The sequence below is a fragment of the Ursus maritimus genome, unplaced genomic scaffold (assembly GCF_017311325.1).
Source record: "Ursus maritimus isolate PB19 unplaced genomic scaffold, ASM1731132v1 scaffold_11, whole genome shotgun sequence".
NCBI classification, from domain to species: Eukaryota; Metazoa; Chordata; class Mammalia; order Carnivora; family Ursidae; genus Ursus; species Ursus maritimus.
Window position 1 is genome coordinate 55971680 of NW_024423453.1, and position 25357 is coordinate 55997036.

General features: G+C 36.6%; 1 protein-coding gene across 7 annotated transcripts in view; it reads right to left on the reverse strand.

Moving 5' to 3' along the window:
• Positions 1 to 25357, reverse strand: part of NEK1 (NIMA related kinase 1) — a 230907-nt gene that overhangs the window by 98446 nt on the left and 107104 nt on the right. For 6 of the 7 annotated variants that reach the window (XR_005833918.1, XR_005833919.1, XM_040626431.1 and 3 more), the window contains 3 exons: positions 4870 to 4953; positions 4135 to 4212; positions 3470 to 3565 (listed from right to left, as the gene is read on the reverse strand). Coding sequence is in view for 5 of the 7 variants with exons in the window: in XM_040626431.1 (XP_040482365.1) it covers positions 3470 to 3565; positions 4135 to 4212; positions 4870 to 4953 (258 nt within the window). In the remaining 2 variants the exon portion in view is untranslated. Of the gene's footprint in view, positions 1 to 3469; positions 3566 to 4134; positions 4213 to 4869; positions 4954 to 5388; positions 5473 to 25357 lie in introns of all 7 variants that reach the window. The other variant, XM_008685624.2, reaches the window with a different exon arrangement.

Below are 25357 nucleotides of genomic sequence, written 5' to 3' on the forward strand. Positions count from 1 at the left end.
CATCATATTCAAAATATAGTCTCTGACCTAACCGAAGAATAGACTTCCACAGATATGTTGCCTGAATTGATGCTAAGAAATATGCAGACTGGGTACCCTGCTATGATAATTTAGATGAAAAATACGGTAAAACAGCTCCACTTAGAACTGTAGAACTATAACTGAAGGATGTCAATGGAAGTGTCAAGCATCAATGAGAATAAGAATGCAAAGCCTGGGTGGCTCAGTTGGTTAAGCATCTGCCTTCAGCTCAGGTCATAATCTTGGGGTCCTGGGATTGAAACCCACGTCGGGCTCCCTGCTCAGCAGGGAATCTGCTTCTCCTCCCTCTCCCTCTGCCCACCCCCACTCATGCTCAAGCTTTCTTTCTCTCAAATAAATAAAATCTTTAAAGAAAAAAAAAGGGAAAAGAAATAAATGGAACAGTCAACTCAATAGATTTTATACACTGATACTGATCAACCATATGTTTATACTGACTCTTGGACAGTGGTTATGATCTTGTTGAATGGGTAGAACAATAAGAAATAAGCTATATAAAGAAAGCCTGTTTGAGGAACTGTGCTTTCGAAAACCATTATACAAGATGTACTTAAGACTACATTTAAAGGTGTTTGTGGGCTGTTTCGGTCCACCAAAAGCAGATTTCAGGAAAGAAACATAATTATACAGCTCATGCTTTGTGTTCTCTGAGCTATATTAACTTGAGCTGTTGGAAGCATAACATTCTGAATCACTAAAATGGCAGTCCCTACATGACTGGGAGAAAAGGAAACATTTCCCATTGATAAATGTGCTACTCTAGTATCCCACATGCTGATCACAACATCGACTAAAGACACAGCCATTCACTTTTCCCTGGGGAAATCATACGGTGTATATATAGCTGGCACAGAGTGGCAGGTGGCTATATAGGCCTGCTGCCAAGATGGGCCTATGCACGCATACATACCGATAGCAGAGTATATGGAGTAGCTGTCCCATCTCTAAGAATAAAGGGTTTCACATAATCAAAGCCATGCAGACTGCTATTATCAAATACTTGGATGCCCCATCTAATTGTGCATAATAGATCATATTTTAAAAATAAGGCTGATTCGCACTAAGCAGAAGCTTATCATAGTTAATGGATATATTACTACCCCAATCACCTTCATGTGCTATGTAGACTGCTGGAATGGATTATTAAAGACTAAACTAAAAACTGTAAGGGCAATTAATGGTCCTTAAAATTTGCAACTGCGGTATTACAGCTGAACACAAGGATGATAACAGCAGGCTTATCAAGAGGAAAGCTGATTCAAAAAGAATACACAGGGAGTTTCATATGGATTCATCTTGATATAATTTCTGCCCCACTGTGCAAATCAGCACAGGATGAAATGTCCCTGTTTCTTGTGTTGAATCTTCAACAAATCCAAAAGAACAAAAGCAGATTGTTCCTAATTGCTATATATATATGCCACCAAACGTAGGCTCATACTATTTTCCAGATTAAGGTAAGCCTAAAGGGACTTAGGTAGTAAAAGAAATCATTGGCTCTGACTATGAAGATGAATTATTTCTACTTCTGACAAATTTGGTTGCTAAAACTTTCTCTTGAGGAGGAGCTGGTGAGTTAGCACTGTAATTGTCTCATACTCTTGCCCTACTCATGCTACTACATCTGAAGTAAGGGGGGGGAAGGGAATTGAGGAACACTGGGTTTAAAACATTTAAAAAGCATACCAATCTAAAGCCAGGTAAATTTTGGTCAATGGGCCAGGAGATGATTACTAGACACTCTTGGAGAAGATGAAATACATTACCACAGTTACTGTTCCACACTCAAACCTTGTCCATGTTATGTCAGGAAAGAAAAAGGGGGAATTAGATGAGATTTCTCTACTGCTGGACTTTTAAAACTTAAGAGAAAAATGTAACTAAATGAGGATGAACAAATCAGAACAAAACATTACCTAAAATTACTGTGAACAGAAAGCAAAAAGGAATGATCAAACAAGCCTTAGACTTAGATTCTAACTTTTGGAGTTGTCTCTTTCACTTTCTTATAGCTAAGTGGTTCTTTTTCATTAGGAATCTGGTAAGAAGAGAATCTCCCTATATGTTACTTCAATTGGTGAATTAAGCAGAAACACACAAGACATCTGATCAAACTCCAACACTTGTCTCTGATAAAAAAGATTATAAATCACAGAGATACCATATTCCTTATTATTTTACCATACATAACAGAGAAATGACTCAAGTATTTCCATTAGAAACAGGAACAAAATATTATCCCTATTATTGTTTAATGTTGGCCTAGGAAATAGAATTAGGTACTACCAGCAAATAACCTTTACAAGAAATATAACAAGTATGACCTTAAAATGATCAAAATTGTGTAAGAGATATAAAAGAAATAATGAATGAATGTAGATACTTAAAATGCTCCTGAATAAATTAATTTGTAGGTTTAAGGTAATACTGATAAAAATTCTGACAAAGTTTTTAAAAAAGATTTATTTATTTATTTGAGAGGCAGAGGGAGAGAGTGAGGGGGGAAAAGGAGAGAAAGAGAAGCAGACTCCCCACTGAGTGAGGAGCCCAACACAGGGCTTGATCTTATGACCCTGAGACCATGATCTGAGCTGAAATCTAGTCAGATGCTTAACTGACTGAACCACCCAGGCACTCTCCCCAACAGAATATAAAAAGAAAAAAATAAATAAAAATTACCCAGGAATGTATCTGGTAAAGAAAAAGAGAGCAAGCAACTAAAGAAAACAATGTAAAAAGAAGAGTAAAAAGGAAATGAGGGAAAAACTCTATCAGAAATTTAAATATATTCTAAACCCACAGTTACTAATATAATGAGGTAGTGACAGAACAGACGGAGTAATGGAGCAGAAGAGAGCTTGATGCATGTATATTATAGAGTCATTCTCTAGTCTGTATAAGAATTTAATATATAGGTATTTATATTAATATTTATATTAATAATTCATATTAATATTAATTCATATTAATATTAATTCATATTAATTATATAGGTATTTATATTAATATATAAAGGTAGCTTTATAAATCAGTGGCAGAAAGAAAGCATAGCCATTAAGTGATGCTGGACTTTGATTAGGTATTTGGCAATAATAACAACTTATTATTTTAAAACTTACTCATTTTAGAGTAAGTAAATTAGGCTTTCACCCCAAATCAAACCCCAAAATAACTTCCATATTGATCATCCTTAAATACGGAACATAGGGTGACAGAGAGGGAGAGCTGGGGGAGGGGATGAGAGAGGGAGAATGAATGAGAATAACAAATGGAAAAGAAAAGAATTACAAAATTATAATGGTGACATACTAGCCAGTAAGAGATATAGGAACATTAACATGACCAGGATCAAGAATACTGTATGGTGACTAACATAAGATAATATAAAATTATTAAAAAAAAAAAAAGAATATGAGCTAAATCTTACATGCTCTTCCCAGACTTTCTTTTCTCTCTCATATGCTTCCTTTCTCTTTCGTTCTAATTGTTCTTTTAGTACAGCAGCACGTGCACTTGCTTGGGCCTGAAAGTAAAAACAATCAACAAAATTAGTTACAGAAAGAAGGGCATAGGTTGTTTTTTTTTGTTTGGTTTTGTTTTAGGTCTCTAAAACGATTTACTTATTAGCCAAAAAAGAGGAGTTGTGGGGGTGGGGGAGAATTTCTCCAGTAAAAATAAAAGCTCACTCTATATCCCTGGCACTGGAACCAGGGCTCAACACACAGCAGCTGCTCAATGAGTATTTGTTGAATAAAAATAAATACAGGCACATTCTAACGGAAATACAAATGTAAAAATTTTAAACTATGGTTATTATATACAGACTTCATTTGTCTTCACAGAAATGGGCAATTACATTTTTCATTTTCAAGGTTACTATTTTTTCTTTTTAAGATTACTTGTGCAATAGTTTCATATACTTCTGTCATGATTTCATCAAATTACTCTCCATAAATACAGGATACGAAGAGAGGAAGACACTATTTTTCAGAAACCAAACAGTGAGGGATAAAGGGGAATGAAAAATTAAGGCAAGATTTCTACCTCAGGTTCCAATTTTCTCAAAGACAACTGTGTATTTCTAGTCCATACCTTAAACGCTTCAACTTTTTTACGCCGCACGTCAGCCTCCTCACTTCCTTCTTGTCCTTCGGAATAATCAGCTTCTTTCTACAAAGTAAGTAGATAAGCAAAACACTTAGGATAGAGCCTTGAATTCAGTGCAGAGCTCTGTGGAAGACAATTTGAAGAAACTAACACCTAAAAATATGAAATGGTAAATTGTTCAACACTGCTAATTTTCTCTCCTGCACTGCAAGTGAACTATCCACAACTACCAACTCTTATGGACAATGAATGGAAAAAAAGACAAAAATAGAATGATATAGAATGATCACGGGTACCACTTATATTTTCCTCTCAGAATTCCTCTGGAAAAAAATGGTCTTATCAATTTTAAATCCCACATCTAAAATGTATTTTCTTTCTACGTATAGTTTTCTGATCTTTGACTCTAACTCCATCAGTTGTTGTGTTAATGGCACAGCATTATTTTTTTAAAAATTTTATTTATTTGAGAGAGAGAGAGAGAGAGTGCGCACGAGCACAAGCAGGGGAAAGGGGGGTGCAGAGAGGGAGAAGCAGACTCCCCGCTGAGATGGGAGCCTGACTTGGGGCTCTATCCCAGGACCCTGGGATCATGACCAGAGCCAAAGGCAGATGCCTAACTGACTGAGCCACCCAGGCGCTCCAGTGGCATAGCATTTTTAATCTTAATCTATTATAACGTCATTCAATTACTTTTTAAAAAATTATTTTTCAACCTGCCTTTTCACCACGAAGTTTGGCTCTAATCTGTTGGCGCTCATTGAAATTCTGCAGTCTTATTTGCCTCAGTCTTGCCAGATATACCTACAAGGAGAGAAAAAAAGCATACAGCATTTTAATTTAAAGAAAAAACTATCAATGTTTTTACTGCTAAAATTTTTTTTAATTTAAAGAAAAGTGTTAATCTGAATACAAGAAATAAAAGTTTCAAAATCTGGTTAATGGAAATGTAATATTAGCTTTCAAGTGTTTAATTTAGATCAACTTATTTCTGAAAAGAAACACATTATAATTACAAATTTTTAATTTTATCAAAAGAAAAGAAATTGAACTCAGAATACTGAATATCAGTTATGGGGCAAAATTATGACACAGCATGTCAGTCAAATTATATTAACAGGTCCCTCTAGACCTACAAAATCCTTAAATAATTGTTAAGAATTTAAACCATGCAAGAAAGGAAGGCAATAAACTCAAAATGGCTATGTGACGGAGGTAGCGAACATGCGGGAAGCATACCTCTTCCTCTTTGTTTCTTGGCTTCCCTCCTCTTGAAGAGCTGGACCTGCCTCCATACATAGCTGCCAGGTTTTGCAGGATTCCCTGTTCATCATTTAATGTACTAAGTTTAAAGAATCACTAAGGCTACATTAGCATCTTACCTAGGAATATCCAGGTGCCACTTTATTTCGTTTGGCAAACACTGATCATTTCTAGCTGATAAACTTAGATAAACCCTGGCATTTTCCCGTATCAATATAACCAATACATTCATTGAGAACAGAAGGAGGAATTAAACCCCAAACATAATTATTCAAAAGAGAGACCAGCTATGTTTTTATTAGTCATTTAAGTAATCAGGTTTTTAAAACTGCTTTGGAAGTTAGCTAAATCCGAAATCAAAGTTTTGTTCTGAAAAGGGCCGATCTTTTCTACACATTTGTTTACATACTAAATACACAGACACAATATTAAATATCTGAACTCAAACTCTACACTTGGGCATGTCCTGTTACTATACTGCAAATGATCATATTCAATCACAAACTGATATCATTTTTAAATACAATTTATCATAAACATGGAATTATGTCCTTATTAGAAATTATTAATATCCTTCAAAAAAAAAAATACCAGATTGTCAAACTATCCATTTTCTCTTTCTTCAGCACACAACTATGCTGTAAGCTTTTTTCCTTAAAAAAACCGTCAGTGTCTTTTTTTTTTTTAAGATTTTATTTATTTATTTGACAGAGAGACAGCCAGCAAAAGAGGGAACACAAGCAGAGGGAGTGGGAGAGGAAGAAGCAGGCTCCCAGCGGAGGAGCCCGATGCGGGGCTCGATCCCAGGACTCTGGGATCACGCCCTGAGCTGAAGGCAGATGCTTAACGACTGAGCCACCCAGGCACCCCAAAACTGTCAGTGTCTAACTTGCCTATCTAATGTCTTTTTATCAGCTTGTTGAATGCATAGTTTTTTTATATTCATGACCTTCATTTTCCTGCTTCCTATTTACTTTTTTTTCCTATTTACTTTCTAACCTACTACAATCTGGTTTCCAATCCCACTAAGACTGAAAATTTTCAAGGTTACCATTGACTTCCTAGTTCACAATTCAAATGGACCCTTTTGAGTAAACTTTGCAATTAATATTTCCACTAGAAAATAGTTGGCTGAATCCACATAAGTATTTTTTTCCTCTCATAAAAATATATGTTCACTGGAGAAAACTTATAAAATATAAATCATTCACAAGTCGACAACCCGAAGCACCCAAAGTCTCAGGTTATTCACTTCCAAACTTCCTTCTCATATGTATAAATACATACACATTTTATCTTTACAAAATTGGAATTTTACTATAGTTCTGATTTTACCGTAATATTAATCAGCATATTAATTTTAATATTCTGAGTCTTTCCTCACATTCAATATCCTTAAAAACATTATTTTTTCTTAAAAACATTATTCTTAACTGACTATATAGTATTCATAATATTCCACCAAATAGTGTTCTATAATTCACACACTGAAAAAAAAATCTCTCTTCTCTTTCATATTTATAACAGCACTCTCTCCTGGGTTCTTCCAATCAATCTTCATATTTTTCCCAGGCTTTTCTCTTCCTTGGCTTGTCACTAATGTCAATATTTTGTCAAGGTTCATTCTCTGGTCCTGCTTCTCTTCTCATTACCAGGCTTTACCATATGTTGCCAATTCCCAAATTTCAATCAACCTTGCAGTCCTTTTTTTTAAACATCTATGTATATTCAACAGACATCTGGACAACTCCACTCTTTATGTAGCAAAGCTACTTCAAACAATTTATAAACCTAACTTCATCATTCTTTTTACTACAGGATTTTATTCCTACTTCAGTTATTGATCACAATCAGCCACCCAAGCGAGCAAGCTGGAAGTTATCTTTGCCTCTTTTTCTACTCTGCCAAAAACAAATGACTGTCAAATTACCAGTCCACCTCCTCCTAACTTTCTAACTATCCCTTTAGTTTCTGCCTTAGCTCATGCTCTCTTCTCTTGATTTCTGACTTTCCAAGAGTTTCCTAATTTATCATTACACCTTAGTCTATTCCTTACCCAGTCTACTCTCTACAACGCAGAGTAACCTTTTTAACAGTTTCTTTCACATCAAAGCCCACATAAATCTTTCAATGGTTCCCATTAACTTCAAAATATAATCCACATTCTATTCTGTTGTATGGCAGATAAGGCCATTTCTGACCTAGCCATATCTATTATCTCTGCCCATGCCATGTTCTAGTCATGAGAACTACTTGTGGTTTATAGACTATGCCATGATTTCACTCATCTTAAAATGGCTAACTCTACTCATCTTCCAAAATGCAAATCTACTTGCTCATACTTCCTCCAGTCAGTTAAGTGTTATATGCCATTCCATTTTTATATATACTGTCTGCAGCAGTGTTCATCAGTGTATTATAATGGTGGACGGGCAGTATACTATGATGGTTAAAAACATAGACTATGGAAAACTCCAAATTCTGTCAGTTCACACATTTGTCAATGTCACCTAACCATTGCTGACCTTCAGCAAAATTACTTAAACTTGCTGTAAGCTTGGGCATAACAACACCGCCTACTTTATGGGTATGCCAAAACAAAAAGTATTCTTATATGAATGTGCTCTGCCTGTCTCTTCTTGGATCCTGACCAAAGGCTACTGCCCCCTCATTTTCTTCCCCTCTTCAAAGGGATCTTGGCATTAGCTTATCAGTTCCTTGAGCTTTTGAGATATGAGTCAGAGAGTGGGAAGGTGAAGGAAAACAAGAAATAGGCAAGGCTGGGCAAAGATGTGAGGTGAACTATGAAAAGATGAATGGAAATATCTACAGTTACAAAAGAGTGGGTGGAGAAGAGAGTATCACTATAGACTGTATCTTCCTTTCATGGTATTTGAGAACTTTAAGTAGAAAAATCTGAGTTACTTTGAAGCAATTTTTTTAAACATTTTAGTTTGAAATACAGATTCACAGAAATGTAAAATGTAGAGTTTTCATGGACCCTTCATCCAGCCTCTCCCAATTTTATCATCTTGCATAACTATAGTACACTATCAAAGCCAGGAAACTTATTCCAGCAGTTATATAGGCACGTATTATGTACCTGTGTTAATGCAATTCTATCATACATATAACTTTATGTAACCACCACCATAATCAAGATACTCAATTGTACCATTACTATACACTTCACAGCCATATTCACTACTCCCATACCTAACACTCATCAACTACTAATATGTTCTCCATCTTTATATTTCACAAAATTTACATATTGGAATCATACAGTACGTAACCATTTGAGATGGACTGTTTTTTCTTCGTATTATTCCTTGCAGTCCACTCAAGGTATTGGATGCATAAATCAATGGTTTGTTCTATTTTACTGCTAAGTAATATGCCATGGTATAGATATACCATAATTTGTTCATTCATTCACTCACTGATGGACATTGGGTAGTTTCAACTTTTTGGCTATTAAGAGTTAAAGTTGCTAAGAACATTCATGTACAAGTTTCTCGGTGAAAACACATTTTCTTTACTCTGGGACAGAGGTGCAAGAATAGAATTACCTATGGTAAGTCCATTTTTAGTTTTAAAGGGGATTGTCAGACTATTTTGCAGAATGGCTGTATCACTTTACATTCTTACCAACAATGAATGATCCAGTTTCTCTACATCATCACCAGCATTTGGTTTTTATCACTTTTTAGTCACTTTGATAGGTGTGTAGTGATACATGAATGTGGTTTTAATTTGCAATCCCCACATAGCTAATGCTGTTACCTGCCATCTGTATATCCTCTTTGATGAAATGTTTAGTATGTCTTTTGCCCATTTTCTAATTGGATTCTCAATGTTTTTAATGTTGAGTTTCGGTGATTCTTTGTGTTCTAGATACAAGCCCTTTGCTGAATATGGAGTTTACAAACATTTTCTCCCCAAGTGTAATTTATATTTTCTTCCTCTTAACAAGATCTTTTGCAGAACAAAAGTTTTTAATTCTGATGAAGTCCAGTTTATAATATTTTCCTTTTATGGATTGTGCTTCTGACACCAAGTCTGAGAAAGTCTGAGGGCTGAAATTTTCTCCTTCTTCTAATAGTTTTACAATTTTATGTTTTTCCCTAGAGTGTATGATCTCTTTTAATTATTTTACAAGGTGTGAGGTTTAGGTCAAGGTTCATATTTTTGCCTATGAATGGAAGTCCAATTTCTCAAGCACGCATACTGAAAAGGCAACCCCTCCTCCACAAATTGCTTTTGCTTCTTTTTCAAGAATCAGTGGGGCATATTTTTATAGATCTATTTGTGGGTTTTCCATACTGGTCCATTAATCTATGTGTCTATCCCTTCACTAATACTATATTGTTTTGATTTCTATAGCTGTAAGTAAGCCTTAATATGAAGAAGAGTCATTCTTCCCACTTAATTCTTCAAAAATTGTTTTGACTATTTTAAGACCTTTCTCATTCCATATACATTTTAGAATAAGTTTGTCTGTATCTATAAAAAATGTTCCTGAGATTTTACTAGGAATTGCACTAAACATAGATCAATTTAGGACAGCTTGCCATTTTTACTACATTGAGTCTTCCAATTCATGAACATGGTATGATTCTCCAAGTATTCAGATCTTCTTTGATTTCATCAACATTCTGTCATTTTAATTGCATAAATCCTGCATGTTTTAATTTTTTTCATTTTCTGAAAGCAATTGTAAATGGTATTGTATTTTTATACACTTGTTCATTGTCAATGTATAGAAATTCAGTTGATTTTTAAGTACTGAATCTTGTATCCTGTTAATTATAATGAACTCATTTTTTAGTTCTAGGAGAGTTTCTGTAGAGTTCTTGGGATTTTCTAAGCAAATAATCATGTCAACTGGAAATAGCAATCATTTTATTCCTTCCTTCTTTTCACCTCTGTATGCCTTTTATTTCTCTTTCTTGCCTTACTGCAGTAACTAGAACTTCCAGTACAATGTTGTGATTTGAGTGGTGAGAGCAAGCGTCCTTCCCTTTTTCCCAACTGTAGAGGGAGAGCATTTAGTCTCCTATCTGTACGAAGTTAGGTTTAAGGGTTTTTTTTTGTTGCTGTTGTTGTTTTTTGTAAATGCCTATTGTGAAGTTGAGGGTGTTCACTTTATTTCTAGTTTACTGACAGTTCTTGTCATGAACTTTGTTAAAAGATTTTCTGCATCAATTGATATATGATTTTTCTTCTTTAACCTATTGATATGGTGGATCACACTGATTTTCTAATATTGAAACATGATTTGCATTTCCAGACTAAATCCCACTTTGTCATGTTTGGATTAGAGTCACCAAAATTTTGTTACGGATTTTTGCGTCTAGGTTCATGAGATGTATTAGTCCGTACTTCTCTTTTTGATGCTTTGTCTAGCTTGGCTATCAGGGTAATACAGGCCACAAAATAAGTTGGGAAATACTCCTTCTATTTCCTAAAAGAGATTGTATCATTGTATCGAACTGAGGTTAATTCTTCTTTGAATGTTGGATAAAATTCTCCAATGAAACCAGGTTGGCCTGGAGATTTCTTTTTTTGATAGCTTTTATTTATTTTTTTATAATAATTTTTTATTATATTATGTCACCATATAGTATATCCCTAGATTTTGATGTAAAGTTCCATGATTCATTACTTGCGTGTAACACCCAGTGCACCATGCAATACGTGCCCTCCTTACTACTCATCACCGGCCTATCCCATTCCCCCACCCCTCTGAAGCCCTCAGTTTGTTTCCCAGAGTCCATAGTCTCTCATGGTTCATTCCCCCTTCTGTTTACCCCCCCTTTCTTCTTCCCTTTCTTCTCCTACCAATCTTCCTACTTCTTATGTTCCATAAATGAGTGAAACCGTATGATAATTGTCTTTCTCTGCTTGACTTATTTCGCTTAGCATTATCTCCTCCAGTCCTGTCCATGTTGCTGCAAATGTTGTGAAATCATTCTTTTTGATGGTTGAGTAATATTCCATTGTATATATGGACTGCATCTTCTTAATCCAGTCATCTGTTGAAGGGCATCTCAGCTCCTTCCACAATTTAGCTATTGTGGACAATGCTGCTATGAACATGGGGTGCATATGGACCTTCTCTTCACTATGTATCTTTGGGGTAAATACCCAGTAGTGCAATGAAGACATACAAATGGCTAACAGACACATGCAAAAATGTTCAAAATCATTGATAGCTTTTAAATCACAAATTCAATTTTTAAAAGTTACAGGGCTACTTAAGATATCTATTCCAATTTGGTAATTTGTAGTTTTCAGCCTTGGTCTATTTCTTCTAAGTTGTTGAATTTATGAGTGTCAAGGTGCTTGTTATTATCCTTTTACTCACTACAAGATCTGTAGTAATAACCCTTGTTTTATTCCTGATATTGGTGATTTATGTCATCTTTGTTTTTACTGTTGTCAATCTAGAGATTATCAATTTCATTCAATTTCTAAGAACAAGCTTTGTGTTTCATTAAATTTCTCAATAGTTTTCCCATTTTCAATCTCATTGATTTCTACTTTTAATGATTTCCTCCATTCTAATTGCTTCCAGTCTATTTTGCTCTTCTTTTTCCAGCATCTTGAGGTAGAAACTTAAGAGTGATAATTTGAGGCCTTTCTTCTTTCTAATATAAGCATCTAATGCTATAAATTTCCTTCAGAGCAGTGTTTTAGCTGCATCTCACAAATTTTAATATGTTGTGTGTCTATTTTCATTCAGTTCTATGTATTTTTAAGTTTCCCTTTAGATTTACTATTTGACCCCATCTTAGTTATGTTTTAATTTTCAGTTGTTTGTAGATTTTCCTGTCATCTTTCTATTACAGATTTCTAGTTTGGTTCCATGATGTTCAAAGATTATACTCTGTGTAATTCTGATTCTTCTGAATTCCCTCATGTATTCATATGATCCAGCATATAGTCTGTCTTCGTGAATGTCTCATTACACGTTAACTCATTTCCACTTGAAAAAAAATGTATTGTGCTATTGTTGGGTAGAATGCTCTGCAAGTGTAAATTAGAACTTGGTAGGTTGTGATGGTGCTTAGCTACTCTGTATCATTGCTAATTTCTGGCTAGCAGTTCTATCAATCACTGAGAAGTGAGGTGTTCAAGTTTCAAACTATACTTGTGCATTTAATTTGTCCTTTCAGCTGTTTCCACTTTATATATTTTGAAGCTCCACTGTTTGGTGTATACCCATTTAGGATTGCAATAACTTCTTATAGGAATGATTCTATTGTTATATAATGTCTCTGTCTCTTTATCCTTAGCAATTTTATTTGCTCTGTTAACAACAGATTCTTTTAGTTTACTTTGAGTTCTTTATTTCTGCTTCATTCTTGAAGGACAGTTTCCTTAGATAAAAGATTCACGATTGACAGTTCTTTTCCTTTAGCACTTGAAAAATGCTGTCATTTCCTTCTTTACTCCATGGTTTCAGATGAGGGATCTGATGTCATTCAAATTGGTGCTGCTTTATAGGTAATATGTCATTTCTGTCTCAACATTTAAAGATTTGTTTTGTCTTTTACTTTCAGAAATTTAATAATATTGCTTGGTGAGGATTTGTTTATCCTAGTTGGGGGTTGGCTCAGCTTCTTACATCTGTAGGTTTATGTCCCTTGCCAAATGCAGAAAGTTTTCAGCTATTATTTCTTCAAATAGTTTTCTCAGTCCCACACTCTTTCTCTTGTCCTTTGGGTTCCAATGATAGAAATGTTAAATTTTGGGGCACCTGGGTGGCTCAGTCGTTAAGTGTCTGCCTTTGGCTCAGGGCGTGATCCCGGCATTCTGGGATCAAATGCGGCATTGGGCTCCTCTGCTGGAAGCCTGCTTCTTCCTCTCCCACTCCCTCTGCTTGTGTCCCTCTCTCGCTGGCTGTCTCTCTGTCAAATAAATGAATAAAATCTTTTTTTTAAAAAAAGGAGTGAATGTATTTTTTAAAAAATGTTGAATTTCTTCTTATTGTTCTACAGATCCTTAAGACTGAAAAATTTTCTTCTGTCATTTCCATTCTAGCACTGAATCTCTCCAGTGAATTTTAAATTTTGGTTATTATATTTTCTAATTATATAATTTCCATTTGGTTATTTTTTATAACTTCTATTTCTTCACTGAGATTTTCCTTTTTTTATTCATTCAAAAGAGTTTTAATTGCTTATTTGAAGCAGCTTTAAAATCTTTGTCAGATAATTCCAATATGTAATTCACCTTGATAATAGTGGCAGCACTGTGGCCTTACTCGTTCAGGTTGTGGTTTTCCTGCTTCTTGGTATGACAAGTGATTTTTTATTACTTGAAAATTCTTAATACCTTCAATTTTAGCAGGAGTAGCTCCATTTAGGACTAGCATTTAGGTTCTGGCCTACTTTTGTGGGCTTTAGCTCTGATGACAGTTTGCTTTCCTGAACCCTTGTAATATTATTCTAATCTGCTTCATTGTTCTGGTGCTGATGGTGCTCCTGCTCAGTCTCTCCTGGTGCTATCTTGTGAGGATGAAAGTTGCCTCCCTGAGCCACCTCCTGTTACTGGAAGATCTTCTGAGAACAGGAGGCAGATGACACTTGGTCTAGGTCTTCTTATGTTGCTAGGTGGAGGGCAAAGAGGTATAAAGGCCTTGTGACTGCTACTCTGTTGTGGATAGATGGAATCACCTGCTAGTGCCCTACATGTTGAGTGGAACTGGGATTGTCCAAGGCTTTGTTGCCACTGATGGCTCAAACTGCCCTCCAAGTCACCTGCCCATGCTCTAGTTGTGAAATGAGGTTGGGGCAGCTTGAGGCTTCACTGTTGTCCACAGCTTACAACAGGATCCTGCTGTGGCAGATCCTGAGATTTCTCTTTCCCAGTAATTCGGCAAGTGAGAACAGGCTTTCGGTTTTTGTTTCTGCTTTTTTTTTTAATTAATGGTGGATCTGGGAGGCAAGCATGGCCAACACCGAGCCCACAATATATGGAAGACAAAAAGAAACACCAGGGAACCACATTGCTATTTCTTAAGTCCTGAGGTCTCTAGTTAGTTCATCTTCTTTCCAGCATATAGAATCCCACTATAGTTGTATGTTAATTCATTTCCAGAGTATTTAATTCTATCTAGAAGGGAGAAGCAGGGAAAAGAGGGTTTATGTCATCTTGTTCTGGAACTGTGCTTAAGTTACTTTTTAGTAGCTGGGTTTTTGTAATGCAGTATACTCTATGACAGGACCAGTATTATTGAGGTTTGACAGTTACATGGGACTGTTGTAAAGTCTTAAAGAGATTGTTATGGGTTGAACTATGTTCTTCTAAAATCCATATGTTGAAGTCCTAACCCCTAGTACCTAAGAATTTGAACTTACTTGGAAATAAATCTTTATCAAGTTAAAATGATATCATTAGAGTGGGTTCTAGTACAATACAACTGACGTCCTTATAAAAAGGGGAAATTTGGAGCAGACTCACATACAGGGAGAACACTATGTGAAATGCAGGCAGATATCAAGATAATGATTCTAACGTCCAGGGATGCTAAAGACTGCCAGTCAACCACCAGAAGATAGGAAAGAGGCACGGATGATTCTATCTCACAGCCCTCAGAAGGAAGCTACCCTGTAGACATGTTGATCTTGGACTTTTACCCTCCAGAACTGTGAGATAATAAATTTCTGTTGCTTAAGCCACTTGGTTTGTGGTATTTTGTTATAACATCCCTAGAAGATTAATACAGAGATAATATATATAAAATACTTAATATTAATGCCTGGCATACTAAGTTTTCAGTAAACAACTGCTGTTATTATTGTTGGTTTAACTGTCTATCTATTGCTTATCTTACATTCTCTTGCTGGCATAAAACCTAATATACTACAGCTAATAAATGTTTGTGTGATATTAAATAAATGAGTGAAAGAATGAATGAAATGTTTAACACTTACCTGTACATTTTTAAGGCATTTTTCCATTAGTGTAAGTAAATACAGAATGATTTAAGATGAGTTAATAAGAAAGTAACATTTCTCAAGGGAAATAATCCAGAAGTTTTTCTAAGTTACTCAATGGAAGAAAACTAATAACCAAGAAAAATTCTTGCACATGTGTACCAAGAAACATGTACAAGAATGTTCAAAGCAGAACTCAAACCCAACTAAATAAATACCTAACGTCAGGAGAATTAATAATTGTGGTATATGCACACAACAGAGTATTATACAACTACACTCAACTACATGAATGAATTTTTTAGAAAAATAATGTTGAATGAAAAAAACTAAGTCCCAGTCTATACACAGTATAATTTTTAGAATGCTCACAAATAAAAACAGAAATCTACATTGTGTAGGTACATATACATAACTGGAAAAAAAGTATTTTTAAAAATCCACAGTAATGATAAATTCAAAATTCAGGATAATGGTCACCCCTGGGAGAAGGCAGAAAAAAAGGCTAGGACAGTGGATTGCAAACTACAGTTAACAAGCTAAATCCAGTCTCCACTATTTTTGTATGGTCCATAAGCTAAGAATGTCTTTTCACGTTTTTAAATGGTGAAAAAAATGAAGAGAATATTTCATGACCACATATAAGTTATAAGAATTTCAAATTTCAGTGTTCATAAATAAAGTTTTGTTGGAACTCAGCCACACTCATTCATTTACAGTGTCTACGGTTACTTTTGTGCCACAATGCAGTTTGCAGTTTGCAGACCTTATGGCTAATAAAGCTTAAAATATTTATTATCTGGCCCTTTATAGAAAAATACTTGCCAATCCCTAGATTAGAGAGCAGTATATAGACTGAACTTATTAGTGCTTTACCCTCCTGCATATATTATTTTGTTTAATAATTTACACATGTTACATATATTCTTTTCTTTGTACCAAACATTTTATTTTAGAAGGATAAGAGAATACTTTTTAGAGAATTGAAAAAAATGTTTCAATAAAGAACTTAGTACTGAAGAACTAACTTGCTATTATGATACTTTTTAACAAGAATCAGCAAACTATAATACCCAGATCACATCTAGCTTGCTGCCTGTTTTTGTAAATACAATTTTTCTAGAACACAGCCATACCCATTTGTATTGTAGGACACAATATGGACTGCAAAGCCTGAAATATTTACTACTTGCCTTTTTACAGAAAACGTTTGTCTACACCTGCTCTACAAAATTATCATGTCTACAAGTTTTACTTAAATTAAAGCAAATACTAATATGAGATTTAAAAAGGAACAAAGAGCATAGTAAAATATCTAAAAGCATAATCTCCAAAGTCACGAAACTGGACTTACACCCTGCCTCTGCACACTATGTAATCTTAGGCAGAGTACTAAGGACTCTGAGCTGGTTTCAAAACCTGTTAACTTTGGAACAATAATTCCTATCACAAAGAATTATTGTCAGGATTTGACTGTGAGTTACTTTACTTTTTATTCATACTGTTTAGAAGAAAGCAAACCATTTGGCTGAAGTCTTATTAGTTTCCCTGACCTTTGAAGATTTCATTTTTCATTTTTTGAAAATTTCAGTGACCCAAACAGGGAAAATTTTGAATTCATATACAAGCATATAAAATTATTTTGAAATCCACATTTTCTTTAAGTCTCTAAAAATTATTTATGTTCCAAATGCTTATAAGTCAGGGACTTTAATTTCATTCTGCCACAGAAGCAATGTTATAATTCATTATGATTTCCCAAAGCACTTAATAAAACATACTGAGCAAATAATTTACAGCAGTTTTCTAATTCTAAAGGATTAATTTTTAAGACTCTTAAAAATCTTAACTTTGTTTATTTATAATGTGATTTGTAAAAGTATTAGAAAACACATATTAGGTTTGAGACCTGCATGTGTCACAACCTCTTTTTTTTTTTTTTTTAATGATTTTTTATTATATTATGTTAGTCACCATACAGTACATCCCCGGTTTCCGATGTAAGGCTCGATGATTCATTAGTTGTGTATAACACCCAGTGCACCATGCAATACGTGCCCTCCTTACTACCCATCACCGGTCTATCCCATTCCCCCACCCCCCTCCCCTCTGAAGTCCTCAGTTTGTTTCTCATAGTCCATAGTCTCTCATGTTTCATTCCCCCTTCTGATTACCCCCCCACCTTTATCCCTTTCCTCCCCTACCGATCATCCTAGTTCTTATGTTCCATAGATGAGAGAAATCATATGATAGTTGTCTTTCTCTGCTTGACTTATTTCACTTAGCATTATCTCCTCCAGTGCCGTCCATGTTGTAGCAAATGTTGAGAACTCGTTCTTTCTGATAGCTGAGTAATATTCCATTGTATATATGGACCACAACTTCTTAATCCAGTCATCTGTTGAAGGGCATCTCGGCTCCTTCCACAATTTAGCTATTGTGGACATTGCTGCTATGAACATTGGGGTGCATATGGCCCTTCTCTTCACTACGTCTGTATCTTTGGGGTAAATACCCAGTAGTGCAATGGCTGGATCATAGGGTAGCTCAATTTTTAACTTTTTAAGGGACCTCCACACTGTTTTCCAGAGTGGCTGTACCAACTTGCATTCCCACCAACAATGTAGGAGGGATCCCCTTTCTCCACATCCTCTCCAACAATTGTTGTTTCTTGCCTTGTCTATTTTTGCCATTCTAACTGGCGTAAGGTGGTATCTCAGTGTGGTTTTGATTTGAATTTCCTTGATGGCTAATGATTTTGAACATTTTTTCATGTGTCTGTTAGCCATTTGTATGTCTTCATTGGAAAAGTGTCTGTTCATATCTTCTGCCCATTTTTTGATTTGTTTATTTGTTTCTCGTGTATTGAGTTTGAGAAGTTCTTTGTAGATCTTGGATACCAGTCCTTTATCTGTAGTGTCATTTGCAAATATATTCTCCCATTCCGTGGGCTGCCTCTTAGTTTTTCTGACTGTTTCCTTGGCTGTGCAGAAACTTTTAATCTTGATGAAGTCCCATAAATTCATTTTATCTTTTGTTTCTCTTGCCTTTGGGGATGTGTCATGAAAAAGGTTGCTTTGGCCGATGTCGTAGAGGTTGCTGCCTATGTTCTCCTCTAGAATTTTGATGGATTCCTGTCTCACATCGAGGTCTTTCATCCATTTGGAGTTTATTTTTGTGTATGGTGTGAGAGAGTGGTCAAGTTTCATTCTTTTGCATGTAGCTGTCCAATTTTCCCAGCACCATTTATTGAAGAGACTGTCTTTTTCCCACCGGATGTTTTTTCCTGCTTTATCAAATATTAGTTGCCCAAAGAGCCGAGGGTCCATTTCTGGGCTCTCTATTCTGTTCCATTGGTCTATGTGTCTGTTTTTGTGCCAGTACCATGCTGTCTTTGTGATCACAGCTTTGTAGTACAGCTCGAAATCCGGCATTGTGATGCCCCCAGCTTTGTTTTTCCTTTTCAACAGTTCCTTGGAGATTCGGGGCCTTTTCTGTTTCCATACAAATTTAAGGACTATTTGTTCCAGTTCTTTGAAAAATGTCCTCGGTATTTTGATCGGGATAGCATTGAAAGTGTAGATTGCTCTGGGTAGCATGGACATTTTAACTATGTTAATTCTTCCAATCCATGAGCATGGAATATCTTTCCATCTTTTTATGTCTTCCTCAATGTCTTTCAAGAGTGATTTATAGTTTCTAGAATATAGGTCCTTTACGTCTCTGGTTAAGTTAATTCCAAGGTAACGTATGGTTTTTGGTGCTATTGTAAATGGGATGGATTCCCTAATTTCTCTTTCTTCGGTCTCGTTATTCGTGTATAGAAATGCAACTGATTTCTGAGCATTGATTTTGTATCCCGCCACGTTACTGAATTGCTCTATAACTTCTAATAGTTTGGGAGTGGCTTCTTTTGGGTTTTCCATATAGAGTATCATGTCATCTGCAAAGAGAGACATTTTGACTTCTTCTTTGCCAATTTGAATACCTTTGATCCCTTTTTGTCGTCTGATTGCTGTTGCAAGGACTTCTAGTACTATGTTGAATAATAGTGGCGAGAGTGGGCATCCTTGTCGAGTTCCTGATCTTAAGGGAAAGGCTTCCAGCTTTTCCCCATTGAGAATAATATTTGCAGTAGGCTTTTCATAGATGGCTTTTATGAGATTGAGAAATGTACCTTCTATTCCTACACTCTGAAGGGTTTTAATCAGGAAAGGATGCTGTATTTTGTCAAATGCTTTTTCGGCATCGATTGAGAGGATCATATGGTTCCTGAGTCTTTTCTTGTTGATATGATGTATCACGCTGATTGATTTGCGAATATTGAACCACGCTTGCATCCCAGGTATGAATCCCACTTGATCGTGATGGATAATCCTTTTAATGTACTGTTGGATTCTATTAGCAAGTATCTTGTTGAGGATTTTGGCGTCCATATTCATTAGGGAAATCGGTCTGTAATTCTCCTTTTTGAGGGGGTCTTTGCCTGGTTTGGGGATCAAGGTAATATTGGCCTCATAGAATGAGTTTGGTAGCTTTCCTTCTGTTTCTATTTTTTGAAATAGCTTTAGGAGAATAGGTATTATTTCTTCTTTGAATGTTTGGTAGAATTCCCCAGGAAAACCGTCCGGGCCTGGAGTTTTGTTATTTGGAAGGTTGTTTATCACTGACTCAATTTCTTCATAATTAATTGGCCTGTTTAAGGAATCAATTTCTTCCGGTTTCAATCTTGGTAGTTTATAGGTTTCCAGGAAGGATTCCATCTCTTCCAGATTGCTTAGTTTATTGGCATATAGCTGTTGATAAAAATTTCTAATAATCCTTCCAATTTCAATGGTGTTCGTCGTGACCTCTCCTTTTTCATTCATAATTTTAATAATCTGGGTCCTTTCTCTTTTCTTTTGGATAAGTCTTGCCAGTGGTCTGTCAATTTTATTGATTCTCTCAAAGAACCAGCTTCTAGTCCTGTTGATCTGCTCTACTGTACTTCTGGTTTCTGCTTGATTGATTTCAGCTCTAATTTTGGTCAACTGCTTCCTCGTGCGTGGATTAGGCCTGTCCCTCTGTTGCTGTTCCAGCTTCTTGAGGTGAGAATATAAAAACTGCATTTTAGATTTTTCTATTCTTTTGAGTGAGGCTTGGATGGCTATGTATTTCCCCCTTAGGACTGCCTTTGCAGTATCCCATAGGTTTTGGACTGTTGTATTTTCATTCTCATTGGTCTCCATAAATTGTTTAATTTGATTTTTGATTTCCTGGTTTATCGAGTCATTCCTGAGCAGGATGGTTCTTAGTCTCCAAGTGTTTGAGTTTCTTCCAAATTTTTCCTTGTGGTTGAGTTCCAATTTCAGAGCGTTGTGGTCTGAGAATATGCAGGGGATAATTTCAATCTTTTGGTATCGGTTGAGACCTGTTTTGTGTCCCAGAACATGGTCTATTCTTGAGAATGTTCCATGGGCATTAGAATAGAATGAGTATTCTTTGGTTCTGGGGTGTAGTGTTCTATATATATCTATGAGGTCCAACTCGTCGAGTATGGCATTCAAAGCCTTTGATTCTTTGCTTAGTTTTTGCCAGGGTGTTCTGTCTATTTCTGAGAGTGGAGTGTTGAGGTCCCCTACTATTAATGTATTTTTATTTATATGTCTCTTTATTCTGGTTAAGAGTTGGCTTGTGTATCTTGCTGCTCCCCTGTTGGGGGCATATATATTTATAATTGTCATATCCACTTGTTGAATACTTCCCTTAAGAATAATATAGTGCCCTTCTGCATCTCTAACTATAGTCTGTAGTTTAAAATCCAATTTATCTGATATGAGAATTGCTACCCCAGCTTTCTTTTGAGGTCCATTTGCGTGAAAGATGGTACTCCATCCCCTTACTCTCAGTCTGAATGCATCTTTGGGTTCGAAATGAGTCTCTTGTAGACAGCAAATGGATGGGTCATTTCTTTTTATCCAATCTGCAACCCTGTGGCGTTTTATGGGATGGTTCAAACCATTTACATTAAGACTGATTACTGAGAGATATGATTTTAATGTTGCCATGTTGCCAGTAAAGTCTTTGTTTGTATTGGCTGTGACTTTCTGTTCTGTATCACTCTTGGGGCCTTTTTACTTTTATAGAACCCCCCGTAATATCTCCTGTAGGGCTGGTTTCGTGGTTACAAAATTGGTTAGTGACTGGCGATTCTGAAATGTCTTTATTTCTCCATCAATTCTGAATGACAGCCTTGCTGGATAAAGGATCCTTGGCTGCATGTTTTTCTCTGAAAGAGCTTTAAATATGCTCCCCCAACCCTTTCTCTCATTCCAGGTCTGTGTAGACAGGTCTGACGTAATTCTGATGCTTTTGCCTTGGTACGTGAGAAATTTCTTTGCCCTGGCCGCTTTCAATACTGTATCCTTGCATCTAATATTTGCGAATTGCACTATGACGTGACGTGGCGTAGGTTTGTCGTGGTTGAGCTTGGGAGGGGTCCTCTCTGCCTCTTGGACACGAATGTTTGTTTCCCTTGCTAGATTAGGGAAGTTTTCAGCTACAATTTGTTCAAATATCTCTTCTAGACCTCTGTTTTTCTCCACCCCCTCGGGGATGCCGATGATTCTAACATTGGATCGTTTCATTGAGTCAGTAATCTCCCGTAACCTACATTCGTGGGCGTGGATTTTTTTAAGACCATCTTCTATTTTCATTTTTTCCTCTATTAACCCATCCTCCAATTCACTAACCCGTTCCTCTGCTTCTGCGACCCTGGCCGTCAGAGCCTCTAGTTTTGCCTGCATTTGGCTCATAGAATTTTTAATTTCTGTCAGATTCACTCTCATTTCTGTCCTTAAGGATTCTATATTCTCAGTAACCTTTTCGTTAATACTTTTTTCAATTCTACTCATCATTTTGACCATCGTTACTCTGAATTCCATTTCTGATAATTTGGTTACATCCATATCCATTATTTCTGTGGCAGAGGCCACAGACTCACTGTCTTTTCTTTGCTGGGGGGGGCTTCTCCTTCTTGTCATTCTGATGAAGAGAGGTTGCGGGGTTTCCAGAGCCCAAATTATTGACTGGGTCCCAGGCCGTGCCCCTTGTTTTATAGGGATCTTAGGGATGTGGGCTTCTTCTTTAAAGATTTTATTTATTTATTTATGTGGCAGCCAACCAGCGAGAGAGGGAACAGAAGCAGGGGAGTGGGAGAGGAAGAAGCAGGCTCCCAGCGGAGGAGCCCGATGAGGGACTCCTTTCCGGAACGCCGGGATCACGCCCTAAGCCGAAGGCAGGCGCTCAATGACTGCGCCACCCAGGCGCCCGGGTTGTGGGCTTCTTGATTTTTCAGCCTGCCTTCTGTGTTCTGGGGGAGGGGCCTGCCGCGCCGATACTCAGGCAACCCTGTTTGGGTAGAGTCTCCGTGTCCCCTGCGAGGGGGGATGGGGATGGGCACTCTCTGAGCCGGTATTTCCAGGCTTTTGTTCTCTGGCAGCTTTCCCTGGCGGTTTGCTGTGCCTCTTCTGAGAGTCAGAGCAGCAGCGGCCGAATTTCAGCCTCTGTCACGGAACAGAAGGATTGCGGCCCGTTCTCTACTAATGTTCTGGCCACTTTAACTCTGTTTCTGTTGGTGCTGCTCAACCCTGCAGCGTCCCGGGATGTGCGCCCCACACCCGGCGTCCCAGCCCTCACTTCAAGACGTGGCGTCTCTGTCCTTTGTGTTTCTAACGCCGCCAGCAGCCAGCGCGCGCCAGCGTCTCCCGGAGCTCCGGTCTCAGTCTGGATCCAGTGGCGCACCAGGATTCCGGGGTTCGCGAGATGCCTGGTGGCACGCGCACCCGGCTCCACGGTCTCAGTCTGCTGTTTTGCGGGTGCCGACCGTGAGCCCCGCCCGCTCTCCGTGCAAGTGGCTACCGCTTCCCGGCGCCCGAGCGCGGCGGCTCCTCCCCTTCCGTTTATCTTCCGATATCTGTCGTGGTTTCATGGCTCCGCCGTACGCAATACTCAGCGCTGGAGATGTTCATTTGTAGAGATCCAGATGCGTCTTCCTGCGTCTCAGGCTGGTTCCGTGGTTGTTTAGGCTGGTCTGGTACCTATCCAGCTCGACTCAGGACCGGCTGAAAAAGCGTCCCCTACTCCTCCGCCATCTTAACTCCTCTCACCGTGTCACAACCTCTTTAAAACTACTTCTCTTCATCAGCAAAATGGAGATTTTATGAGTGATTATAAGAATAAACCACAGGAGAAATGTAACATTTTCCAACTGTACAAATGATGACTATTAATATTTATCAATAAATAATGCTGCCTTAAATCACTGATGCTTTTTTTTCTTGAAGAGTCAGAGTTTTTATAAATATTCATTAGTGTACTATGCTCTAGGTACAGCTATATAAGGGATTTAACTAGTTACAACGTTATTGAGAAATAAATAGAGTCACAGCTCCAAATGACCACTATAAAATTAGTTCCCAGGTATTATTCCATCCCCATTTAACACCAGTTTCTATTCACATTCATCGCATCAAGGTCTCTGTTGGTCAATTTCTCCCTGACTGCTGGATGTTATACAAAATGAATGACAGCGGAAACTGCAAATCTTGCCAAAGATGAAGGATTTCACAAAGCGATAGCAGTAATATTGTAAAATTGTTCAAATCAGATGCAAAATCATCTATACCTATGACAGGATAAATTAAGTGAATAAAAGAAAACTGCAAAGAATTATAATGTTGGTTCCTCAAAATATTTTGGTTATTAAAAAACTAAGAAATGGTCTTTAGAGAACTGCCAAAGTCTCAGCCATTTTTAGAAAATGGTTCTCTTCATATCATAGTTATAAAAGTACATGAAAATCATGAAGTGAAGGGTGTACCATCTTCCAATTCTAATATGAATATTTTTAACATTTTAACATCTCTGAAATGGGGTACATCTTATAGTCAATGGCATCTTATACTCTGTTATAATCTCATCAACTGTTGGCCAGAAATCAGTTATAACATAAATGTTATGCCTGGTGATGTCTAAATTTTGTTAGTTTCTCTTTCTTGATGTCATAACTGGACAACTGTAACCCCTTAAAGTTTTGATATAAGAAATCACTTATGGGCTTGTTCAAGGAAACATGACCCCTGCTAGTTGTTGAAAACCTTCCATTGATTCCTTTTAATAATAAGAACAAGAAAATGCTAGCAACCAAATTTGCAGACTAGTGTTAACTCCTTCAGAAAAACTCCAAGAGACAAAACTGGAGTACTCTTGTAAGAAATTTTGAAATCTCAATGCACGTGGAGTCATAGAGGATAGAGGATAATATTATTTGAGAAAACATGAACATCAACAACCCTAATTCAAAAAGAAATGATAGGATGCCTGGGTGGCTCAGACAGTTAGCGTCTGCCTCGGCTCAAGTCATCAAGTCCCACATCAGGCTCCTTGCTCATCGGGCCTGCTTCTCCCTCTGCCTGCTGCTTCCCTTGCTTGGCGCTTTCTGTCTCATACATAAGTGAATAACTAAAATCTTTAAATAAATAAATAAATAAATAAATAAATAAATAAAATAAAGACTGGAAAGTCAAATTATAAATGTGAAGTAGATTTAGGAATGAGTATCTTTATCCAGTTAATTTCATTCATATTTTCCTTTTTATGTATTCACAAGAATGATACAATTAGAAAATAAAAATCTAAGTTATTTCAGTAAGCATAAAATAAAGTTAAGCAATAAAAAGTATTGCATCAGTTAAGCTGGCAACACTTTTTCTCTTTTAAAATGTAAAATAACAGTATGCCTTACAGTTCTATCTTGGATTTGATAAAACACATACTGTACTTCATTATATAATTCTATCAGAAAAATTACAATCCTCCCCTAAATTACTTTCAAATTAATATAGACTTAAATATAACCAAAATTCTGATAAAAATATAAGATAAAATAATTTTTTATTTTTACAGAAAAACAAATTTTATTATTTCTCAAGATGGAATAGATAAAACAAAAGCCATGT